General features: G+C 33.7%; 4 protein-coding genes across 5 annotated transcripts; 3 read left to right on the forward strand and 1 right to left on the reverse strand.

Moving 5' to 3' along the window:
• The first annotated feature begins 92 nt into the window (after positions 1–92).
• Positions 93–5,058, forward strand: LOC114413588. Its single transcript, XM_028378058.1, has 6 exons — positions 93–278; positions 372–504; positions 662–765; positions 2,419–2,563; positions 2,643–2,783; positions 2,899–5,058. Exons 1-6 carry the CDS (start codon positions 238–240, stop codon positions 4,633–4,635), a joined length of 2,301 nt encoding a protein of 766 aa, XP_028233859.1. The 5' UTR covers positions 93–237; the 3' UTR covers positions 4,636–5,058.
• A 523-nt stretch (positions 5,059–5,581) lies between these two features.
• On the forward strand, positions 5,582–6,382 carry LOC114411412. Its single transcript, XM_028375104.1, has one exon. The coding sequence runs from the start codon at positions 5,582–5,584 to the stop codon at positions 6,380–6,382; it is 801 nt and encodes a 266-aa protein (XP_028230905.1).
• Positions 6,383–8,637: 2,255 nt separating this feature from the next.
• LOC114413589 (ras-related protein RHN1-like) lies at positions 8,638–11,545 on the reverse strand. 2 transcript variants are annotated; one of them, XM_028378059.1, is made up of 6 exons: positions 11,360–11,545; positions 10,184–10,429; positions 9,935–9,983; positions 9,556–9,629; positions 9,375–9,468; positions 8,638–8,954 (listed from the first exon to the last, which is right to left on the reverse strand). In XM_028378059.1, exons 1-6 carry the CDS (start codon positions 11,396–11,398, stop codon positions 8,857–8,859), a joined length of 600 nt encoding a protein of 199 aa, XP_028233860.1. In that variant the 5' UTR covers positions 11,399–11,545; the 3' UTR covers positions 8,638–8,856. The 2 variants fall into 2 exon arrangements, with proteins under 2 accessions (XP_028233860.1, XP_028233861.1); XM_028378060.1 differs by having other exon boundaries at positions 11,356–11,543.
• A 5,990-nt stretch (positions 11,546–17,535) lies between these two features.
• On the forward strand, positions 17,536–17,856 carry LOC114411413. The gene has a single exon (XM_028375105.1). It carries the CDS (start codon positions 17,536–17,538, stop codon positions 17,854–17,856), a length of 321 nt encoding a protein of 106 aa, XP_028230906.1.
• The last annotated feature ends 1,184 nt before the right edge of the window (positions 17,857–19,040 follow it).

Below are 19,040 nucleotides of genomic sequence, written 5' to 3' on the forward strand. Positions count from 1 at the left end.
AAGGTCATTATCGTCGCAGCAGAAGTGGCTTCTGAAAGATCCTTTTCCTGAACTGGATTTATTTTCATTCATTAGTATTTATTTATATATTTTCTCTCTCTTCCTCCCCTTTTTCCATTGCAACTAGACAGTGTGTGTTACTCTCCGACGAAGGCTTCGGCAATGGCGAATCTTGCGTTCTGAGCTTCCGAGTCCAATAGCTCACTGAGTCAAACCACAGAGTCGATATCTTCCAACATGTTGGACGGAATACTCGGCAGAGGCTTCACCGCTAAATGGTTCGCACTCTGTGCTCTGTTTGATGAAGAAAGTGTGGTTATGCTTCTCACTACGATAAACGTGTTTTCCTCTGCTGCTTTTTTTGTTTTCAGCAAATCGTTGATCAAATTGACCAAGAGTCGGATCGATGTGATACGGAGGAAGAGAAGAGCGACAGAGAAGTTTCTGAAGAAAGATATTGCTGATCTATTGCTCAACGGTCTCGATATCAATGCCTATGGAAGGGTAATTGATCCTCTTTTTTTTTTTTTTTACCTTTACTTTTTTGTGTGTTTTAATTTGTTCAGCATCGAGTAATGGATTACAATAGAATAGATTTTTAATTGTGTTTGATGATTTTGTTTCAATTATAAGTTTTGTCTTGTTGTGAGGTGTTTAACAGGCTGAAGGACTTGTGGTTGAGTTAACACTGTCCTCTTGCTATGGTTTCGTTGAGCAATGCTGTGAGTTTGTGTTGAAGCATCTCCCTGCGATGCAGAAACTGAGGTATTAGTTTGTTTTCGATTTCTGCTTCGATATTTGATATCCTCTCTATCTCTTTTGTTCATAATGATCATTTAAACTCAGAATTATGACTTGTGTAGTCAACCTGCCAGTGCTATTCGTTAGTAACATAATTGCTATGGCCGAAAACCAATTTTACTCTGAAATTCGTCGGCTGAATGGGGATATATGATGCATGGTATGGATACACATGCGCTGATTTAATTCTTAAAGAATATAAATGAAGAATAGAAAATAATGGTTTATTATTTATAAAATCATTTATAAAATAGAAAGCATCAAACTCGTATCCCACATCTCACTGGTCGCAAATAAAACGAATGAGTTTCAATAAATAAAGAAGAAAAAAAACGTGGAAAATTTGAGAGAAGGGCAAAATAAAAAGGTCCCTAAATTTACTTTAAAAACTGTCATTTTTTTTGCAGGGGGCTCAACCTATATCTAATGCAGCTGCGCCTAGTTTTATTTAAGTCAAGTCATTTTTTAAAATTAATTTAAGGTTAAGTTAGTTTCACCATTCTTATCTTTTTAGTTTTTATGTGATTTTTTTAGTTTTTATAATTTATATTTTTTTTTATTTTCTAATTTAAAAGTATTTTTTTAATCCTTATAACATGTATTTTAATTCTTTATTAGTTTTTATTAATTTGAAATTGATTTTTTAAGTCCCTATAATTTATATTTTAATTACTTATTAATATTATAAATTATTTTTTTAGTTATAAATTGTCAACTATTTTTTTATTACAAATTATTTTACGATAAATTAGTTACGAATTACTTACTAATATTTTTGTAGTTAATTGTAATTGATAATATTACTCACATATGATAAGAATTAAAAATAAATTAATATATAAAATATAAAAATTAAAAAAATCACTTTTAAAATATAGAGATTAAAAAAATTTAAAATATAAATAATAGGGACTAAAAAAATTACTTTTAAAATATAAATTATAAAAATTAAAAAAATCACTATAAGAAATAAAAAATTAAGAATAATAAAAATCAAATTAGGAACTAAGTGTAGCTTATCATATCCATGCTTCTCTGGAGATGAGGATTATGGGTAAGTTAGTGGCAGTGTTTTATCTTTTGATATCGTCAGCAACTTTTCTTTCCTTATTGTCTGATCAACAATCACAATTGTAGAAATTGCATCATTTTTAGAGGAAAAGATTTTCTAATTTCTGTCTATTTAATGGTCACCAACCTACTGAGTACTGACTACACCATACAAGAGTGTGCATCTACAGGTTTATACGCGTGTAGTTGTTCTGTGTGTGGTTGAACATAGTTTTTGCCTTTGCGCGTGCAGTTTTTCATGTTTAGGTACCGATTACAGTTTTCCCAAGCAATGAATTAATTTTAGTAATGATTTTGGTGAGATGAACTGGTCAGAATAAATGATGCATTCAGTTTATGATCTAGGAGGGGGCGGTTGGAGTTATGTTTATTTATTTTTCGGTTGACTAAAATGGTGGGTTGGACACCTGTAACTGTCACAAACGTCCCGAAATTGTTATGGTTGGGTAGTCGTTGTACATTTTCCCATAAATTCAGAAGTTGAATAATTTTTTTGATCAGTCAGAAGTTGAATAACTGACACAACTGCTTCCATTTCTTTTACAGTGGTTGCCCTGAGGAATGTAGGATGGCTGTATCGTCTCTGATGTTTGGGGCTGCAAGATTTTCTGATTTACCAGAGTTACGTGACCTTAGGCAAATATTTCAGGAGAGATATGGGAATTGCATGGAATGTTATGTCAATCAAGAGGTGATTTTTCATTTATGTTAGAATACAATTAATGACTTTTTCTGGTTTCCTGTACTGACTAAATATTACAAATTATCAGTTTGCTGCAAATTTGAATTTCAAGTTTTCTACATTGGAGAACAAGGTCAGCTTGATGCAGGAGATTGCATCAGAGTTTTCAATAAACTGGGACTCCAAGGCTTTCAAACTGAGGATGTCGAGATCCTGTGCTACTGCACAGGTGCTGTCTTCTGCATTTTGTACTGGTTTCGTTGTCAAAATTGAATACTCGGATAATTCTTACTTTGTTTCAAATTTTGAGAACGTATGTAAAATTGCTAATGTTTGTTGTACAGGGCCACAATGCATGTGTGCCTAACCATGATAAACCATCACATGGGAAGGATTTTACCCAAAAAGAAGTAAGGAATGATGTCTTGTTAGAGAAAAACTGTGATCTTGCCAATAATGAGTGCAGATTTCAGAATGGCAAGGAAGCTGTTGTCTTAAACAGACTTGACCACGATCTTCATTCTAAATCCACACTCCCTGGAAATGGCTTCAAGCCACTAAATGGTCATGAAGTTCTTCGGAAAAGGGATGGCCATGATAATTCAGGAAGGCAAGAGATTACTGTTGAGAAGAGTGACAAAGGCTGTTGGAAGGAGGGTAGTATGCTAAAACCGATTGGACATCCATCTCAGCAGAAAACAGTGGAACAATTTGAAGGTGGTTCCAAGCTGCAGTATAGTAGGGGGAATATCACCCCTCCGAGAGCCAACCAGGGTAGTATGCTAAAACTGTTTGGACATCCATCTCAGCAGAAAAATGTGGAACAATTTGAAGGTGGTTCCGAGCAGCAAAGAAGTAGGGGGAATGCCACCCCTCCAAGAGAAAACCAGGTCAGTATGCTAAAATCGTTTGGACATCCATCTCAGCAGAAAATAGTGGAACAATTTGAAGGTGGTCCCAAGCTGCATTATAGTAGGGCGGATATCACCCCTTCAAGAGCAAACCAGGGTAGTATGCTAAAATCAATTGGACATCCATCTCAGCAGAAAACAGTTGAACAATTTAAAGGTGGTTCCAAGCTGCAAGATAGTATGGGGAATACCACCCCTCTAAGAGAAAACCAGGGCACTACAACTTCTAGGAAGTCTTCTAGTCATGCGGGGTCGCGCTTCAAGAGTAATGTGAACGAGTCATTTGCTGTTAATCATGTTGGCCTACCTGGGACTGATAAATCCGAGAGAGAAAATCAAAGGGATGAAACACCTACACTGAAGCCCTGCTACAGTAATGTCATTCCGCCTCCATATCTTAAACATCCCAATTCTAAGCAGCAGAGCAGCACACGTGGAGCCAATATGATATCTTCACTTACTGACAGTGGTGGCATCTCTACATATCATTCAGCACATGAGAAGCCTGATGCTGCTTCTGTGTTGGAAAGGAGGATTCAAATAGATTTGGATAGTTCTGACCAGGATTGGCAGGGCAATAGACACGAGAGACGGAGCAAACAGAGTCGTGAAAAAGAAATCTCCGAAGAAGTCCCAGTGGTGAAACCAAGATCTATGCGGCGAAGGCAGTCAAGATCACGACTACCTGGTTACTACGATGCCACTAATGAAGACTCTGGACTTAATAGAAAATCAAGGAGCAGAAGCAGGAGACGAGATGAATCAAGACGTGGTCTGAAAGCTATGCTTGATGATGAGCGGTATCAAAATGCAGAAGAGGAAAGGATAATAGATAAATTACTGATCCATTATAGCAAAAAGCCATCCGTCCTTGTGCCTGAAAAATTAAAAAGAAACTCTAAAGTCCACCATGCCCATGACTCAACCACGGAATTGCTGCAGAATGGAAGCGGATATGGATCTGATGAGACACCAGAGATGGTTAGTCATCATGCATCACGATCATTCTCTCTTCCTCGTGAACAACACAGAGAAGCGGAAATTAAGAAGAAAGTATTTACTCGTGCTGCTACATTTGAGCCTGTTAGATCACTGGAAGCTCGGCATGTGCATCCTAAGTTACCTGACTGTGATGATCTAGCAGCTAGGATTGCGGCCTTAAGAGCATGATAAAGGATAGCATAAGTATAATGCTCCTCTTTTATCGGCATGATTGCACTCGTTATGATCATCACGCTTTAATCTTGTTACAATGTTAAGTGCCTGGTATTACTGAAGAATGAAGATTGCATGGTGGTGCTTTTATAGCAAAATGCTGACTACTTCGGTGCTGTGCTAAATCATTATAGATGGTCCCGTCTGTGTTGGTTGACAATAGTAACTTTGCCATTATTTTACAGATGCGGCCATAGGTCATAATACGGAGCATCAATTCAAGTTGTCTTTTATGATTGTAGAAGTGTTTGTAAGAAGAAAATTATGGTGCTGAGACAGACGCTATTCAGAGCCTCCTACTCACCTTTTCTTTTCTTCAGATAATGTTGTTTGCACATTTATACGTACATTATTTAATTGCTTGATAATTTTTGATAATTCTGTTACTTCACATGAATATAAAGTGATTTCTCACACTTTAATGCATGAATGTGGCATGGGGTTAAAGTTGTGCAAAAGGTCATTTTTAATGTGTCACTTCCCATTTTAAGGAACACTCAGAAAAAGAAAAGCAGTGAAATTAATCTGTAGAGTTTTACTGAATCGAGGAAGAATAATGCAGATGTAAAACTTTTGTTAGTTTTACCATGCGAGAATGCATATGGCAGTAAATTAGTAACAAATTGACAGCTCTGATCTAGAATGTCAAAACTGATCAAAAGTCCAACCAAACTAGCTCAGAACAAAAAGCCTTTGGTGTTCCCTAGGACCATTTCTCTTTTTACGATTCGCATCCGTCTGCATCCAAGCCTCCTTTCTTAAGGCAAAAGGACTGTTTCCCGCCAAAAAGGACTTTGTTCTTACTTCTTACCTCCCCCTATATTACCGTGCCTCTTCTCTACGAAGGAAGAGACAGAGAGAGAGAGAGAGAGAGAGAGAGAGAGAGAGTAGTCAAGCGAAGATGAAGGGCTCATCCAAAGTGATTATGGGTGCAACCTTGGTAATGGTGGTGACCCTTGCAGTGGTCCTAGTCCTTATATTTGTGCTGCTAGCTGAGCTCTACTGTTCCCTCTTACTCCGGCGTCGCCACCTCAGAAACAGAAACTCCAACAACAGTACTATTCCCACCGCCAGAGCCAATGCTTCACCTTCTCACACAGACACAGCCTCACTCCCCCAACAACAACAGTCTCCACCATTCCGCAGCATTTATGCACAAGGAGTCCTCCAAGCTCCAAGAAGCATCCTTCTCCCTGCAGTTTCTTGCAAAGAAGACAAAGCTGGGCCAAGGAAGCAGAAGCACTATTCTCAACTTCTTCAAATCCAAATCCAACCCCAAGAGTCAAATTCAAGCCCTTCCCCACCACCATCCCTCATATCCATAGCACCCTCAAGATCAAATCTTTGTCATGATGATGATAAACAACCTTGCAATGACGGGGAAAAACACCTTGTGTACATTTCCAACCCCATTTATGAGAGCCAAGGGAGTGGAGCAGACACCCCATTTGAGACACCGGACACTTCACCTTCGCGCTTGGAAAGAAGTGGTTCTTTTGAGGAAGATGATGCAGCAGCTGAGGCTTGTGTTACTCACTCACCATGTACCCCACCTTTGACGCCAATGAAGAAGCTCCCTGCAGAGGCTTCCTCCGTTTCCCTAAGAGACGCAAGGTCCTTGGCCACTTCATGCAGTGATTCACGTAGCAACAATGGTCTCTCTTCATCCTCCGCTTCCCCTTGTACCTCTCCTTCATGGTAATTATGATTTTGTTACGAGGGTAGTTTTGTGAATAAAGTAGTAGTGGCAGCATAGCAGCAGGGTGAGAAGAAGCTATGAGTACCTTCATGGCATGGCATGATTGCAATTCATCTTTTTTATTATTATTAGGTAAATATTAACTAATATCTTAAAAGATATTGATTAAGAAATTTAAAAAATTATTAAAATAGATAAAAGTGTGTTATTTATGATTTTTTAAGTTTTTTCATGATTTTTATAATAACATTTTTTTAATTTCTTAACTAATTTTCTAAGAATAATGATTAGTAAGGCGCATATTATTACTTTATCTAGGCTTTCTTGCATTAGCTAGTTACACTCTGTTTCCATTGGCATTTGTACACTCTGCTTGTTTTTCCTTGGAAACTTGGGTGGTGCATTTCCCACCACCAGTAGGAAATTTTATATTTTTTCTTCCTCGTGTAGTTTGTAATCGTAGAAATGAAATGAAAATGTTTCTCTCTCTCGATTTTTGAGGTCATGGAGTTATGTTTTCGATGAATAAATGAATAATAATGCGCATTGGAGGGTAAACCCACAAACAAGCTGACACCTGCTGCAACTGCAATCTGCATGCACAGTCTTTAGCTTTTCGTCCATTTCGATAAGGACAAGAACATTGTTCTGCCGCAACGCAAACTCCATTAGGCAAGAAGCTTCAGTTTTCCCCTTGATTCTGTCAAAGTAGTTTTCTATGGTTGATTGAGATAATAGGAAAATTATTCGGTTTTGTTGGGAACTTGGGAGCATGTGGAGTGCAGTATCATGGCAAAATGGTGCAAAAGTGATGAAGAAATACTACTACTTAGTTGGGTTGAAATATAAAATAAAGAAAGAAAATGAAGATAAGATAAATTTAAATAAGTAAATTTATCTTGGTATGTTATGAAAAATTAAAAGAAATGAAAACTAATGCTCTTGTTTGGCTCTATCAAGCAAATAGAATAAACGTAAAAATTATAACGAATATATATGCAAATTGCAAAATGAACGCATCAATAAAAAAATTAATTGGTATATATTTTAGACCTTATGTTGACCTTAGTGAGTATCGTATCCTTTAAACATATGTAAGTACTTTTTAAGTGTCGAGTAATCAAATTAGTTTAAACATACCGTTAAAAAAAAAGAGTAGTTTAACCATACTGCACAGGGAAAGCAAGGTAAATCCAAAAACTCAACGAAGAAAGTATTGGACATGCCAAGGATGTCATTACCTTCGGAGGCAATGGAGAAAAGTCCTTTTTGCGTCTTCCTTTTGTTTGGTCAAATTTGAGTAAATAGACAAGTCTAGTAGTACTTAAATGTTTTATATATGCAGTATATAATTTTTATATGAGAAAAAAAATTATACATTACATTATAAAATTATTTTACACAGCATTAAATTCTTTTTTATATATGTTTTAAGAGTTTTCAATGCATATTTTTTTATAATTAGTGTATAATTGTATATTCAGTGTAAAAAATTATATAGTAATCCTTTTTTTGGTTTGATAAAACTAAAGAGCAATAAATAATACAAAAGTTTCAAATTTCTATGATATGTTAAAGGGAATAAGAAAGGTGATTTTTTTTACTCAAGAAAAATAAATCTCCTCTCCTTCGGTAAGGTGGAAAGCGACCTAGGGAGGGATGTTAATTTGTAAATTTATTATCAAAAAAAGTTTAAATTTTTTAATTTGAATGTAATTTTAAAATTATTAAAAGAATTGTCAGAGAATTTATTTATTCCTTTCTATTCATTCTTTTACTTTTTCATTTCTATTAATCTAAAAAAATATTTTTCACCTTTATATTTCTTTTTTTTTTCTTTTTAATTCATTTTTACTTCAAATATATGGCAAAATTCTTAATACACAATTTTTAAAGTCACATTACATGGAAAATAAAAACTTGTTGCTTCTGGCCAATTGTTCATTTGCGAGCGCGAGCAGAAAAAATAAATATACCGTATCAAAATTTGGCTGAGACACAAAAGTAAAAAGGAGAAAATTGCAGAACTAAGAAACATCATTGGCGTTCCGTATTCAAACTGGCTTCAAGCTTTTTGGATAAAAATTTGGAAAGTATTTTTATGAATTTCAATGCATAAAATGAAAAAAGGGAGAAATTGTGATTTTGATTGAAAAGCCAAAGGTTGAATTTCTGGTTTGTCTCCCTATAGTGAATGAAATGGGAATCATCTAAAAGTGCTTTATCTCCCTGTAGTAAAATTTGACCAACACTAAGCGTTACCAACAAGTGGGTAATATAAATAATGTGTTTACAGAAAGGAAGGAGTACGTTGTACATGTAAGCCAGAAACAGAAAAAATAAATAAAAAGAAAGAACAAGTTTGGGCGTGAGATCTTACAATGTACACCGAACATGGCTTTGTTCTTGTTGTCTGAGCAATTACATTTACGTAGACATCAACAATGGACACGTGACGTGAGGAAAGCCATTAATAATTAAGTACAACACAAGAATCCTCTTCTTGTTTCTCCAGGTCTGGTATGCAGCTTCATTCCACTTTGACGTGAAGGGTTAGCTTTCACCAATCTCTTTGCTGCAAAATGTTTCTTTAATTTCTAAGCAAGCAATCTTAACACACGTTAATAACCATTATTAGTGATTGGTTATACTCCTAAGTGCCTCTTTCCATAAACTTATTATCAACAAGTACTTTTAGAAGATGAAATGAATTAAATTTCTGGTATAAATTAAAATTAACTTATCCGTAAGTTACTTTTTTAACTTAAAAATTTGTTTTATTTTATCTTTTAATTTTCTTCTCTTATAAATATTTATTGATAAATTTATCCAAACATTACCGATAGAATTGCTTCTTATTATTTTTGGTATTGCAATATTGTTGAACAGAACAGAAGGACAGAGCACACAATGCAAGTGCTCTTGCATCATAGTTCGTAGGAGATACTGCCTCTTGCCCAAAATACTTTAGAGGGTTTATGGGAAATTATTTTACCTATTTCATAGAAAAGCTCATTCACATTCTGTGCGGTTTTTGCTGAAGTTTCAAGAAAAGACAAGCCATTTTCTTTGGCATATTCCTCACCTTCCTGCAACCATCAATACAATTACAAAGTACATCACATAAAAGAAGATGAGTACTGAAACAAATCATGAGAACAATTCACTGGAAATACCTCATATCTGACTTTTCTCTCGTCTTCCAAATCAGCCTTGTTAGCCACCAAAAACATTGTCAAACTTGAATTTGCTGAAGTGAATTATCAAATTAGTACCGTTTTATGAATTTGTGATGAACTTTTTCAGAATGATATATAGAAGTCAATTTAGCCTAAGTTCACAACTTTTTAAGCATGCAGAAATCTGGTTCAGATGTTAGTGGATTGCTCTGGCCCTCAGCCAATATTTATCATCTGAAATCTTACTCTTACCAATGAATTTATGGTCGTGATGGTATATGCCACATGTTTACAGGGTTCTAGCATCAGACAATTTATATTAAGCTCAATATGCTTTAAAAGTTTGTTCAAAAGATATATACATTTGGACAGTTACCTTGTCTTTGCACTTCTCGAACCCACTTCTTTGCTCGTACAAAAGAATCCTGTGCCAGAGTTTGCATTATTTATTCAGCCAAACATGTTCACTGTAAATGTAGTAATAGTCTAATAGATATTATCTAAGCAAAACATAATGCTGAATCATTTAAAGGATACGTACATTAGAAAAATAATGAATTAATGATATACTTCTATTAAGTTAAAGCATGTGGAGAGAAGGAGAGTTGATACAGTATTTAGTTACCATGCTTGTAATGTCATACACAACAATGGCAGCAGCAGCACCTCGATAGTACATAGGAGCCAAACTGTGGTATCGTTCCTGCCCTGCTGTGTCCCATATATCAAATTTTACAGTCGCTTCGTTTAAAGACAACACATGAGTGAAGAATGCTGCTCCAATTGTTGATTCCTGGTACTCGGAAAATTCACCTTTCACAAATCTAAGAACCAAACTTGTTTTCCCTGCCCCCATGTCCCCAAGAAGAACCTGGATATCATAGATGATCTAATCATGTTTAATCTTCTGCCAGTTATGCATAATGCTTGTCCTTTTGATAGTAGGAAAATGAGGGAGGGAACAAAAATTTGAAATTTGAACCAAAGAGAAAATTTAGAAATATTCTTTCCTCTTTACTTTTTCTCCATTTTCACTTCAACTACACAATAGAACTTTCCAAATTTCAGAAGTTTTCTTTCTCTCAACCAAACTACATTGGGTAACTGGCCAAAAAAGTAATGGATGGGGATAGACATAAATACATAGTCTTTTACTTGGCAGATTGAAGAAGCACACACGTTATGCAAAATTCAACTAGCTAGAACTAATCAACGACTTTGCAAAATGTGATTAAGCGGAATGCATAAGTTGGAGAGCATGCAAGGGTATTATATATAGCTTGAATAGCTCTCTGCATGTCATTAATATAGTCGCTAACTGAATGAATAGCTAAAAATCTTATTTTTCTACATGAATGGTTTTATATGTAACTTGTCCCCTCAGAAGAGAAGGGTGGGCAATGCACACATAACCCAAAGATTTACTTGGTCAAAATACACGTAGGGTTTTATATCCAAGAATTGTACTTCTACTAACGTATATAAACGATTTTGACCAAAAAATATAAATTTTTAAAACAAAAAAAGGGGGGAACTGGGCAAGCAGAACATTTTTCAATGATCAAACAAACATTAAAAGTACGATCACAATCAGACACGGTTTCTTAATCCAACACTAGTTTAACGTAAGAAACAACTTGAATTTAAATAAGCAATACTTGCTTGTCCTGTCCTATATAGTATATGTGATATTTAGGGCCAAATAATATGTCAAACAAGAGCTATTTCTACTTTTTAAATGGAGCTGATCGTCGTCATATTAAATCAAAAAAAGGGGTGGGGGTGGGGAAGACATACCTACCAGTTTTGCTTGTAAACTCTTGTTTCTTGTCCTCGCCATAGCTTAGATGATCTATGGGGGAAAAAAGGAGAAAATTTCTTTAGTGCACCTAAGATTGAAAAGAGAAGGCAAATATGTGTTAGTAATGACAAAAGGGAGAGCTTTAAGGCTGAAAAACAATAATCCACGATTATACAAGACTGGTAGTTTGTTGGTTGGACTGGTAAGTTAGCTGATATATATATATATATATATAACTTTTTCTTTGAAATTCTCCATGAGTTAGCTTTTAAATTTAATCAATTTTGTATCAAGTTATGCTTTTGTGCTTATAAATTAACAACACTGTATTTAATATTTTTGTCATTTTTATTTTACGAAGACTTCTCTCAATATGAATTAAAGGAGGTAATAACAAAATATAAAAAAGGATATTCAGAAGATACAAAAGTAATTTATCCAAAAACTAATGTAATACACCTTTTATAAATTATGAGACTATTTTATGCACATAATTGTATATAAGGGACGACTGAATTGAATTTAATTAGGATCTCTAGCGCTAATTAGCACCAAAAAAAAATTAATACATTGTACGTTGTATAATATGACTCTCATTCACACCCTCACATATACTCCTTATAAGTCCTATCTTTGTAAGATACTTTCCTTCATTTTAGGGCAACTCCAATTACAGTCTCAAAAATTATCTCGTCAGTCTATGTTTTTCAGCGTCAAGAATGATATTAGCTTGGGGCATGCTTGGCTAAATTTCTTTAGAGACTTTTTTTTTGTGTTTGTGTGTGTAGTGTAAAAAGACTCATTTAAGAGGATGGATCTCATACTTAAGACTCTGTTTAAAAAGAATTAAATCTTTTATCACTTGGATCAATAAGTATTAATTACACAACGGACAGATAAGTGATAAAGGCAAAGCATTACTCACTGTGTGCAAATATATGTGAGGGATGACAAGGAAAACTAGTGAAAAATAAATATATTTATAAGTTGTTTGTATTGAAAGAAAAAGGAAAAAAAATATAAAAAAAATTGAGCTCTCTTTCTATTCATTGGTTGAATAGAAAAATGGAAAAATTAAGTAAATAAATGACATAATACTTTTTTAACCCCTAAAATACAACGAGAAGAAACAAATAAGTCCCGCACCACGTGAAAGAGAAAATAAATGGATAAACTTAGAAAGGGTTATTTTCTTTATCTTAAGAAGAAAAGATCGACTTTCACGTGGATCCCAGGGTTAATTTTTGTTGTCTTCTCCTATTTTGTCTCCACAAGCAAATAGCAAAAGATAGTATTCTTAAATATTTAACATTTATATTTTTCAACACTTTCCTTATGCAAAAATATAAAATTACTTAAATTTATTTGTAAAGAATCAATTATATTCAATAATAAGATACCACACCATAAGTGATATGACTGGTTAGCCGTTAGCGGACTTTTTTAATAATTCCAACTATCAAGTTCTAAGTGCTTCTAAAATGTCTTTTATAATTTGAAGAAATATTTTAAATTTATGAATCTCCAAAGAACTTTATATTTAGTGTCCCACCCTATTATATATATATATATATATATATATATATATATATAAAAGTTACCTCAAGAAAGGATAATGGTGAAAAAAAAGGTAGTTCTTAAATATCCAGTGTAGCCTTAAATTGATATTGTTTTGTATAAAAGCGAAGTTTGTGCTATAAGGTATTTTGACCTCGTAAGCTTTTCAGTTTTCACCGCCGTCACTCATGGCTTCCCAATCTCAGGTTCAGATCAGCAAGCTCCGTGTTTCGGTTTTACCGGAAAGTGACAGTGGAACGACGTCGTCGCCCAAAGGGCAGTGCCTCTGTTCTCCAACGACACATGAAGGCTCCTTCCGGTGCCGTTTTCATCGATCAGTCGCAGCTTCATCATCTCCACCTTCTTGGATGAAACGCTCCGACAACAATTAGCTACCCTCTCGTTTATGTCTCTCTCTCGATCCATTGGTTCGTGTCTATGTTGTTAGTCCTTATGTTTATCCATCAATAACTACGTAGTACTTTCAGAATTTGCACAGTTAATTAATTTATCATGTGCTAAATTCTATGTAAGTGCTTATATACTCTAAAGAGAGGTAATAATTAATGCTTGTGTTGTGTAGCTCCAAATTCAGTTGCTACGAATCACTATTTAACTTGTTCTCAATCACATCTATTTCTTCTCTCTCCTCGTACTCAGAGAACACACATAACTAATCTGAAAAAGGACCTCCTCTTTTTTTGGTATGGATTTTAAGAGGTGCTTTAAATTCTCTTGAATTACAGTCAAATAACTCGTTGAAATTCTTCTTAATATCGCCCAGATATTTAGATCTGTAATTTACCTACCCCCAATTTTGGTTAAAAAGCGGATCCAAGCTAGGTTTCAAATTCTACTTAATTTGTAGCATGATCCATAATTCTATTCACGTGTTTTCATCTTCTTTGTTTTGTCTGAGGTAGTAGATTCCTCTGCTCAATTTTTTTTCTTTAAAAAAATGTTGGAAGTATTTATTCCATTTTTCTGATTTACAAGGATAACAAAGAGAGATAGAAAAAATAATAATAAATGTCATAAATTATATGTTGGCAAAATAAAGTGAAAGATAAAAAGAAAAACAAGATAAAACTGAGATAAAGTAGAACATTAATGGATGCTAATAATAACCCTTTATGATTTGTGCAATGATACATGAACTAATTGACACTATTTATATATCTATTTTTTTTTTGTTATATTGTACTCCTAGCATTTATTATATTTATAATTTTCTCTCTTTTATTTCTATTTCTTTTTAAATCTTTAGAAACACACAAGTGTCGTTGCATCATTTTCTTTATGATTTATCTCCATTGATCTGAACCATTTCAATTAAATTTGTCTACGGGAATGAACTTTATCTAGATTATGAATGTTTTGAGTGAAAATAAAAATAAAAAACAAGAAGAAAAAGATAAAATAAAAACAATTGTGAAATTTTAGTCCTTTGGCTATATATATTATTTCGCATATATTAAATAGAATGATGTTCGTTTATATAAACTAAAATTGTAATACCTAAGTGATCTAATTGACCCACAATTGAAATCCAAAAAACTAAAATTGTGCATTTGTAATGTCTAGAAAATCCAATTAGCACAAATAAAACTCAGGGCCTTAAATTATACAATTTTAATATTTAAAGAAATAAAAGTGCAATTAAGTCTAAAAATTCATTTAATAAAAAGTTCAAATTTTTTAAATTATTTTTTGATAAAAATTAATTTATTTTTAATTAATATATAATATTTGTATTTTTTTAACTCATTTTTTTACTTTCCTAAACAAGTAAAAATTTTTTTAAAAAAATTTCAATGTATTTGAAGAACATCTATTTTATTTTTCTTTTAAAATTATGAAAAAAAATTTACTCATTTTTAAAAACAGTAATTAAACCAAGTAATAATTTTGATAGAAACTTGCCAATACGTAAATAAGTAATATCACGAGAGGAAAGAGGATTGAGAAAAATATTTTTTGAAAATTTTAGTCTCTCTTTTTCAATGGGTCAAAACCAATTACTCCAACCAAGTTAAAAATACCCCAATTTGGCAATCAATTATGGGTCATAGATAATTGATTAATTATTTGAGGTAATTTGACAATAGCCAATGAGTAATATGTTACTCTAGAGATTACTAGAATGGTTTTTATTAGAGCTCACTAGAAAAATGCAAAACTGCAACCGGATTTAGCCACGGAAGAAATAGTTGCTATCTTATAAAACAACGACCAGCTTAGCGACTGAATTAATAATTATTTATTTTCAAATGATTTTAGTTTTTGTCATTTCAGAAATTGAATCTGCCACCAATATTACGGTCTCTATTCTGGTTCCCAATATAGAATCAACCAAAGACTCTTTGACGGAACATTTTTATTAGTGACTGAAATATTTGGTGACTGTTTAGCGGCAGAAACTATTCGGTCGCTAACGGTTCATACTTGGACTTTAGTGTGACATTTTGGTCGCTGATACCTAAGTATGTTAGCGACCGTTTTTCTAATGGACTTCTTTTGGTAGTGGCTATCCAAACAAAGTTGTCTAACCCAGCTCGGCAGGTCAAAATGGGCCACTTTTTTTTTTCTACCTAATTAATTCTATTTAAATTTTAGAAGAAAAAAAAATAGAACACCTTGTTTGGTACTTTTTGATCTTGTATTTCATATGTCCAACTGCCTCATTTGGCTCGCTTAATTTTGACAGCTCTAGTTTTGGTCTTTCAAAAATATTTTCTTGTGAATTTTGATATTAAACCCCTTTTCCAAACTTAATTATGCCAAAGTCATCATCAATTTAAGAGATATGATAAAAAAAAAAACTGATACAAAATAAACACGAGAACTCCATTCAAAATTGGAGATTCGTTGATTGTCACATATTTAATTAGCATTTATGTTAGAACTCTATTTTGAAAATTAATCCCCAAAGCTATAAGGCTTTAAACAAGGCCCGAATTCTTAATGTAAAATGTGGTTATGAAAATGGGTAATATGTACTTAGAGAGAGGAGAACTAAACAAAACAATTTTTGTACTTTAAAATTATATATTTTTTTTTAAAAAAAAAAATCATCGTGGCTTAAAGCCCAAAAGGAAAGCTAAAAAGCAAGAATACGGGAAAAGGATATCCCCCCAGCTAAAGACTCCCCATAGGTCTCTTTTTCAATGCTTGATCGAAATGACAAGTTTTTTTTTTAGTTTATAGCCTATAATGCCTAAGAATGCAATCTTTCTGAAATTCTAACGAAAGCTTCTAATGCAAATGGTGACAAGTTCTAATTGATTATCACAACCAATCTTTGATGCAAGGAATGCAATTCAGAAGCCAATATAATCACAAATATCACAATAAAGAATTCCATATATCAAAATGAACCAATAAGTTGCAAGATCATTTCCACTATACCAAAACAATCATATTCATATCAATTATAATTCCAATCGACCAAAAATCATAAGAAATTACAACAATAAAGAGATAGGATAAAGATTTGCACAAGTTGATTTTTATATTGGTTCACTCCTTCACTGAGAGTTATGTCCAATACCAAAGTCAAAATTTGGAATTTCCGCTAAATTTCAACATGATACCTCACTTTGAAGAAATTTTGGACCCCTTCACCCAAAGTACAAAACCCTCTGAACAATTCTTCACCCCTAGTCGCTTGAGATACCTCACCTAAAGCCAAAAAAAAAAAAAACAAAATTATAATCACAATTTTCAGAGACACATTTTTTGGTGTCTTCCCTTCAACGAGAGCTTCAAGAATTCTCCAAAATCAATGAGATTGAGTAGAAACTTTGGCAGAATAATAACACTGTAAACTAGTAAAATTTTGTATGAAAAAATGCGGAAGGGGTCCTTCCCTTTATATAACAAATCAAATAGGCCTCGAAAATATAGAAAGTCGTATAGTAATCAATTAATTTAACAGGGTAATCAATTACTTTTTGTTAGCATGCCTTGGGAAATCAATTATTACCAAAGTTCGTGTTTTGGTATTCAATTAATGGTCTCAGATAATTGATTACAGGAGGTAGTTAATTAACCTAGTAAAATTTGTGTATTTATTAGACATCATTTTAGCCTAATTTTAACGGTGTTTGTCCAAGTTGCAGAGTGCTGCTCAATCTCGGTATCCATGCGGCATATGCATGATAGTGTACAGTATTAAGTCAACGGAACTGGAACTTGAGCTTCTAAGCATGATCCATGATGTATGTGTCCAAATGCATGATATCTATCAATAATGAAAATTATATCAAGTTCAAGGCTGTTCCACATGGCATAGTTGCCTCGGTAAACAGTTCCACGTAGCAATTACATGCAGTCGGTCACGTGCCTGAGTTATTAGTATGCAGAGTGTGATCCCCATAATCAGGGTGTGGGTGTCTATAATTTTCAATTAAAGCCAAATATATAGTTTTATTCTCTTGTGGTTAGCTGGTTAATTAGCTTTTACTTTGGCAACTGAAGCCAAAAAATAAAATAAAAAGGTTCCAATAGAATACCCAATCCAAAGCCATGTGGGTTTTTATATTCTAAAGTTTTTGTCACTCCTCACTTTGCTTATTTACACTCTTTGGCGTGTGACTTTGAGTTTTATAAGTGATTCCATGGATATCAAAGGTTGGTGCAATTCTGGCAGGAGAACAATCCAATTGGGGAAGAGTTACAATGAGATTGAGCATATAAACTCGCTATCAGCCACTGGAACAAGCAATAAGTTGAGGTGGAAATTGTTGTGGATGAAGCTCAAGAAAGAGAAGAAGAAGATTTTTGAGTCTGCATCATCCTTTCAGGTCCCTTATGATCAATACACTTACTCTCAGAATTTCGATCAAGGGACTGCACTTGATGAACCAGATAATCTTTCTAGATCTTTCTCTGTTCGGTTTGCTGATCCTTCCATTGTACTTGTGAAAAGAAAAGGGTAGTTTAAGGCAAGGCTAAGGAAAATTGAAACCCTGCTATCTCTTTACAATGCCAAATGCATGCTACATAGTTATGTCTGTATATTTTTGTTTTTGTTTTGTGTGGGAGGGGGTTCTAATGGTTTTCTTCTTTGTAATACCATTATTGCGTGCAAAACGAACATGATCTGAGAGATGATTAATCATGCTCTTTAAGCATATGGTCATGAGCTTGATAGTTTAATCTCTAAATCTGTATTTAAAAAATCATGTGTTGAAGGATCTTAATTTGTATCTTGAAAAATTAGTTTTATCACTCCAGCAGAAAATAGCCGGAGTTCTCCTTTATTCCATTCCACGTTCGAAACATAGCAATTCCTAAACTCTTCCCTCAACATCTAAATGCATGTTTATAAAATTTGTCAGTATGTTCATTCCATCGTAGAAATTAATTTGATTGATTGTTCTTCAAATTTGCGTTGATTAGTGTCTTCACAGTACAACCACTGGGTAGTATATATTAAGGAGAATAGCGAATTTCTCCATCAAGAAGTAAAGAATATTTGCCACTCGTGTTCTTTTCTGTATTTCATCCATGAGAGTGGAGAATTTTTTTTTATTAACAAATATTAATTTTTGTTAGAAATATTGAAAGATTTGAATTGGTGACATTTTCCTTCACTTTTTCCATTCCGTCAAACTTATATCTCCATCATGTTTGAGAACATAAATGAAGAAGTTTAACTAGTGTGTACAGAACATGGGTGTTGTGGATAAGGACTTTGGCCTTTGGGCATGTCTATTTTCTCCTTCTTTGGTTGTTTGATCAAATCAAGCAAAAATATCAGTCTTCAACAAAGCGATTAATTAACTAAATATATATAAAATTAACGTGTTAAATTATTTTGCTGCAAGCCATAAAGTCCATTATGTTGCTTGTAGAAGCTCCGAATGAGCCATAAGGGAAGTCACTATCAATAGGTTTATCCTCAAAGAAGCTAGAAAACTCACCAACTAACATGCATGGGGCATTATCTCTAATTTCTTTTTCTTTTTCTGAACAAATTTAACAAACAGAAAATGTAGCCTCTCTAAGAAAATAGCACCTTAGCCATCATCTGACGACAAAGGAAAAAAATATTTGACGAGGAGTCGAAGACATGGCCAAAAACTTTGATCCTATATTTCTCTACTTTACTCATTTCATT

This window comes from Glycine soja, chromosome 5, assembly GCF_004193775.1.
Source record: "Glycine soja cultivar W05 chromosome 5, ASM419377v2, whole genome shotgun sequence".
In the NCBI taxonomy this organism is placed as follows: Eukaryota; Viridiplantae; Streptophyta; class Magnoliopsida; order Fabales; family Fabaceae; genus Glycine; species Glycine soja.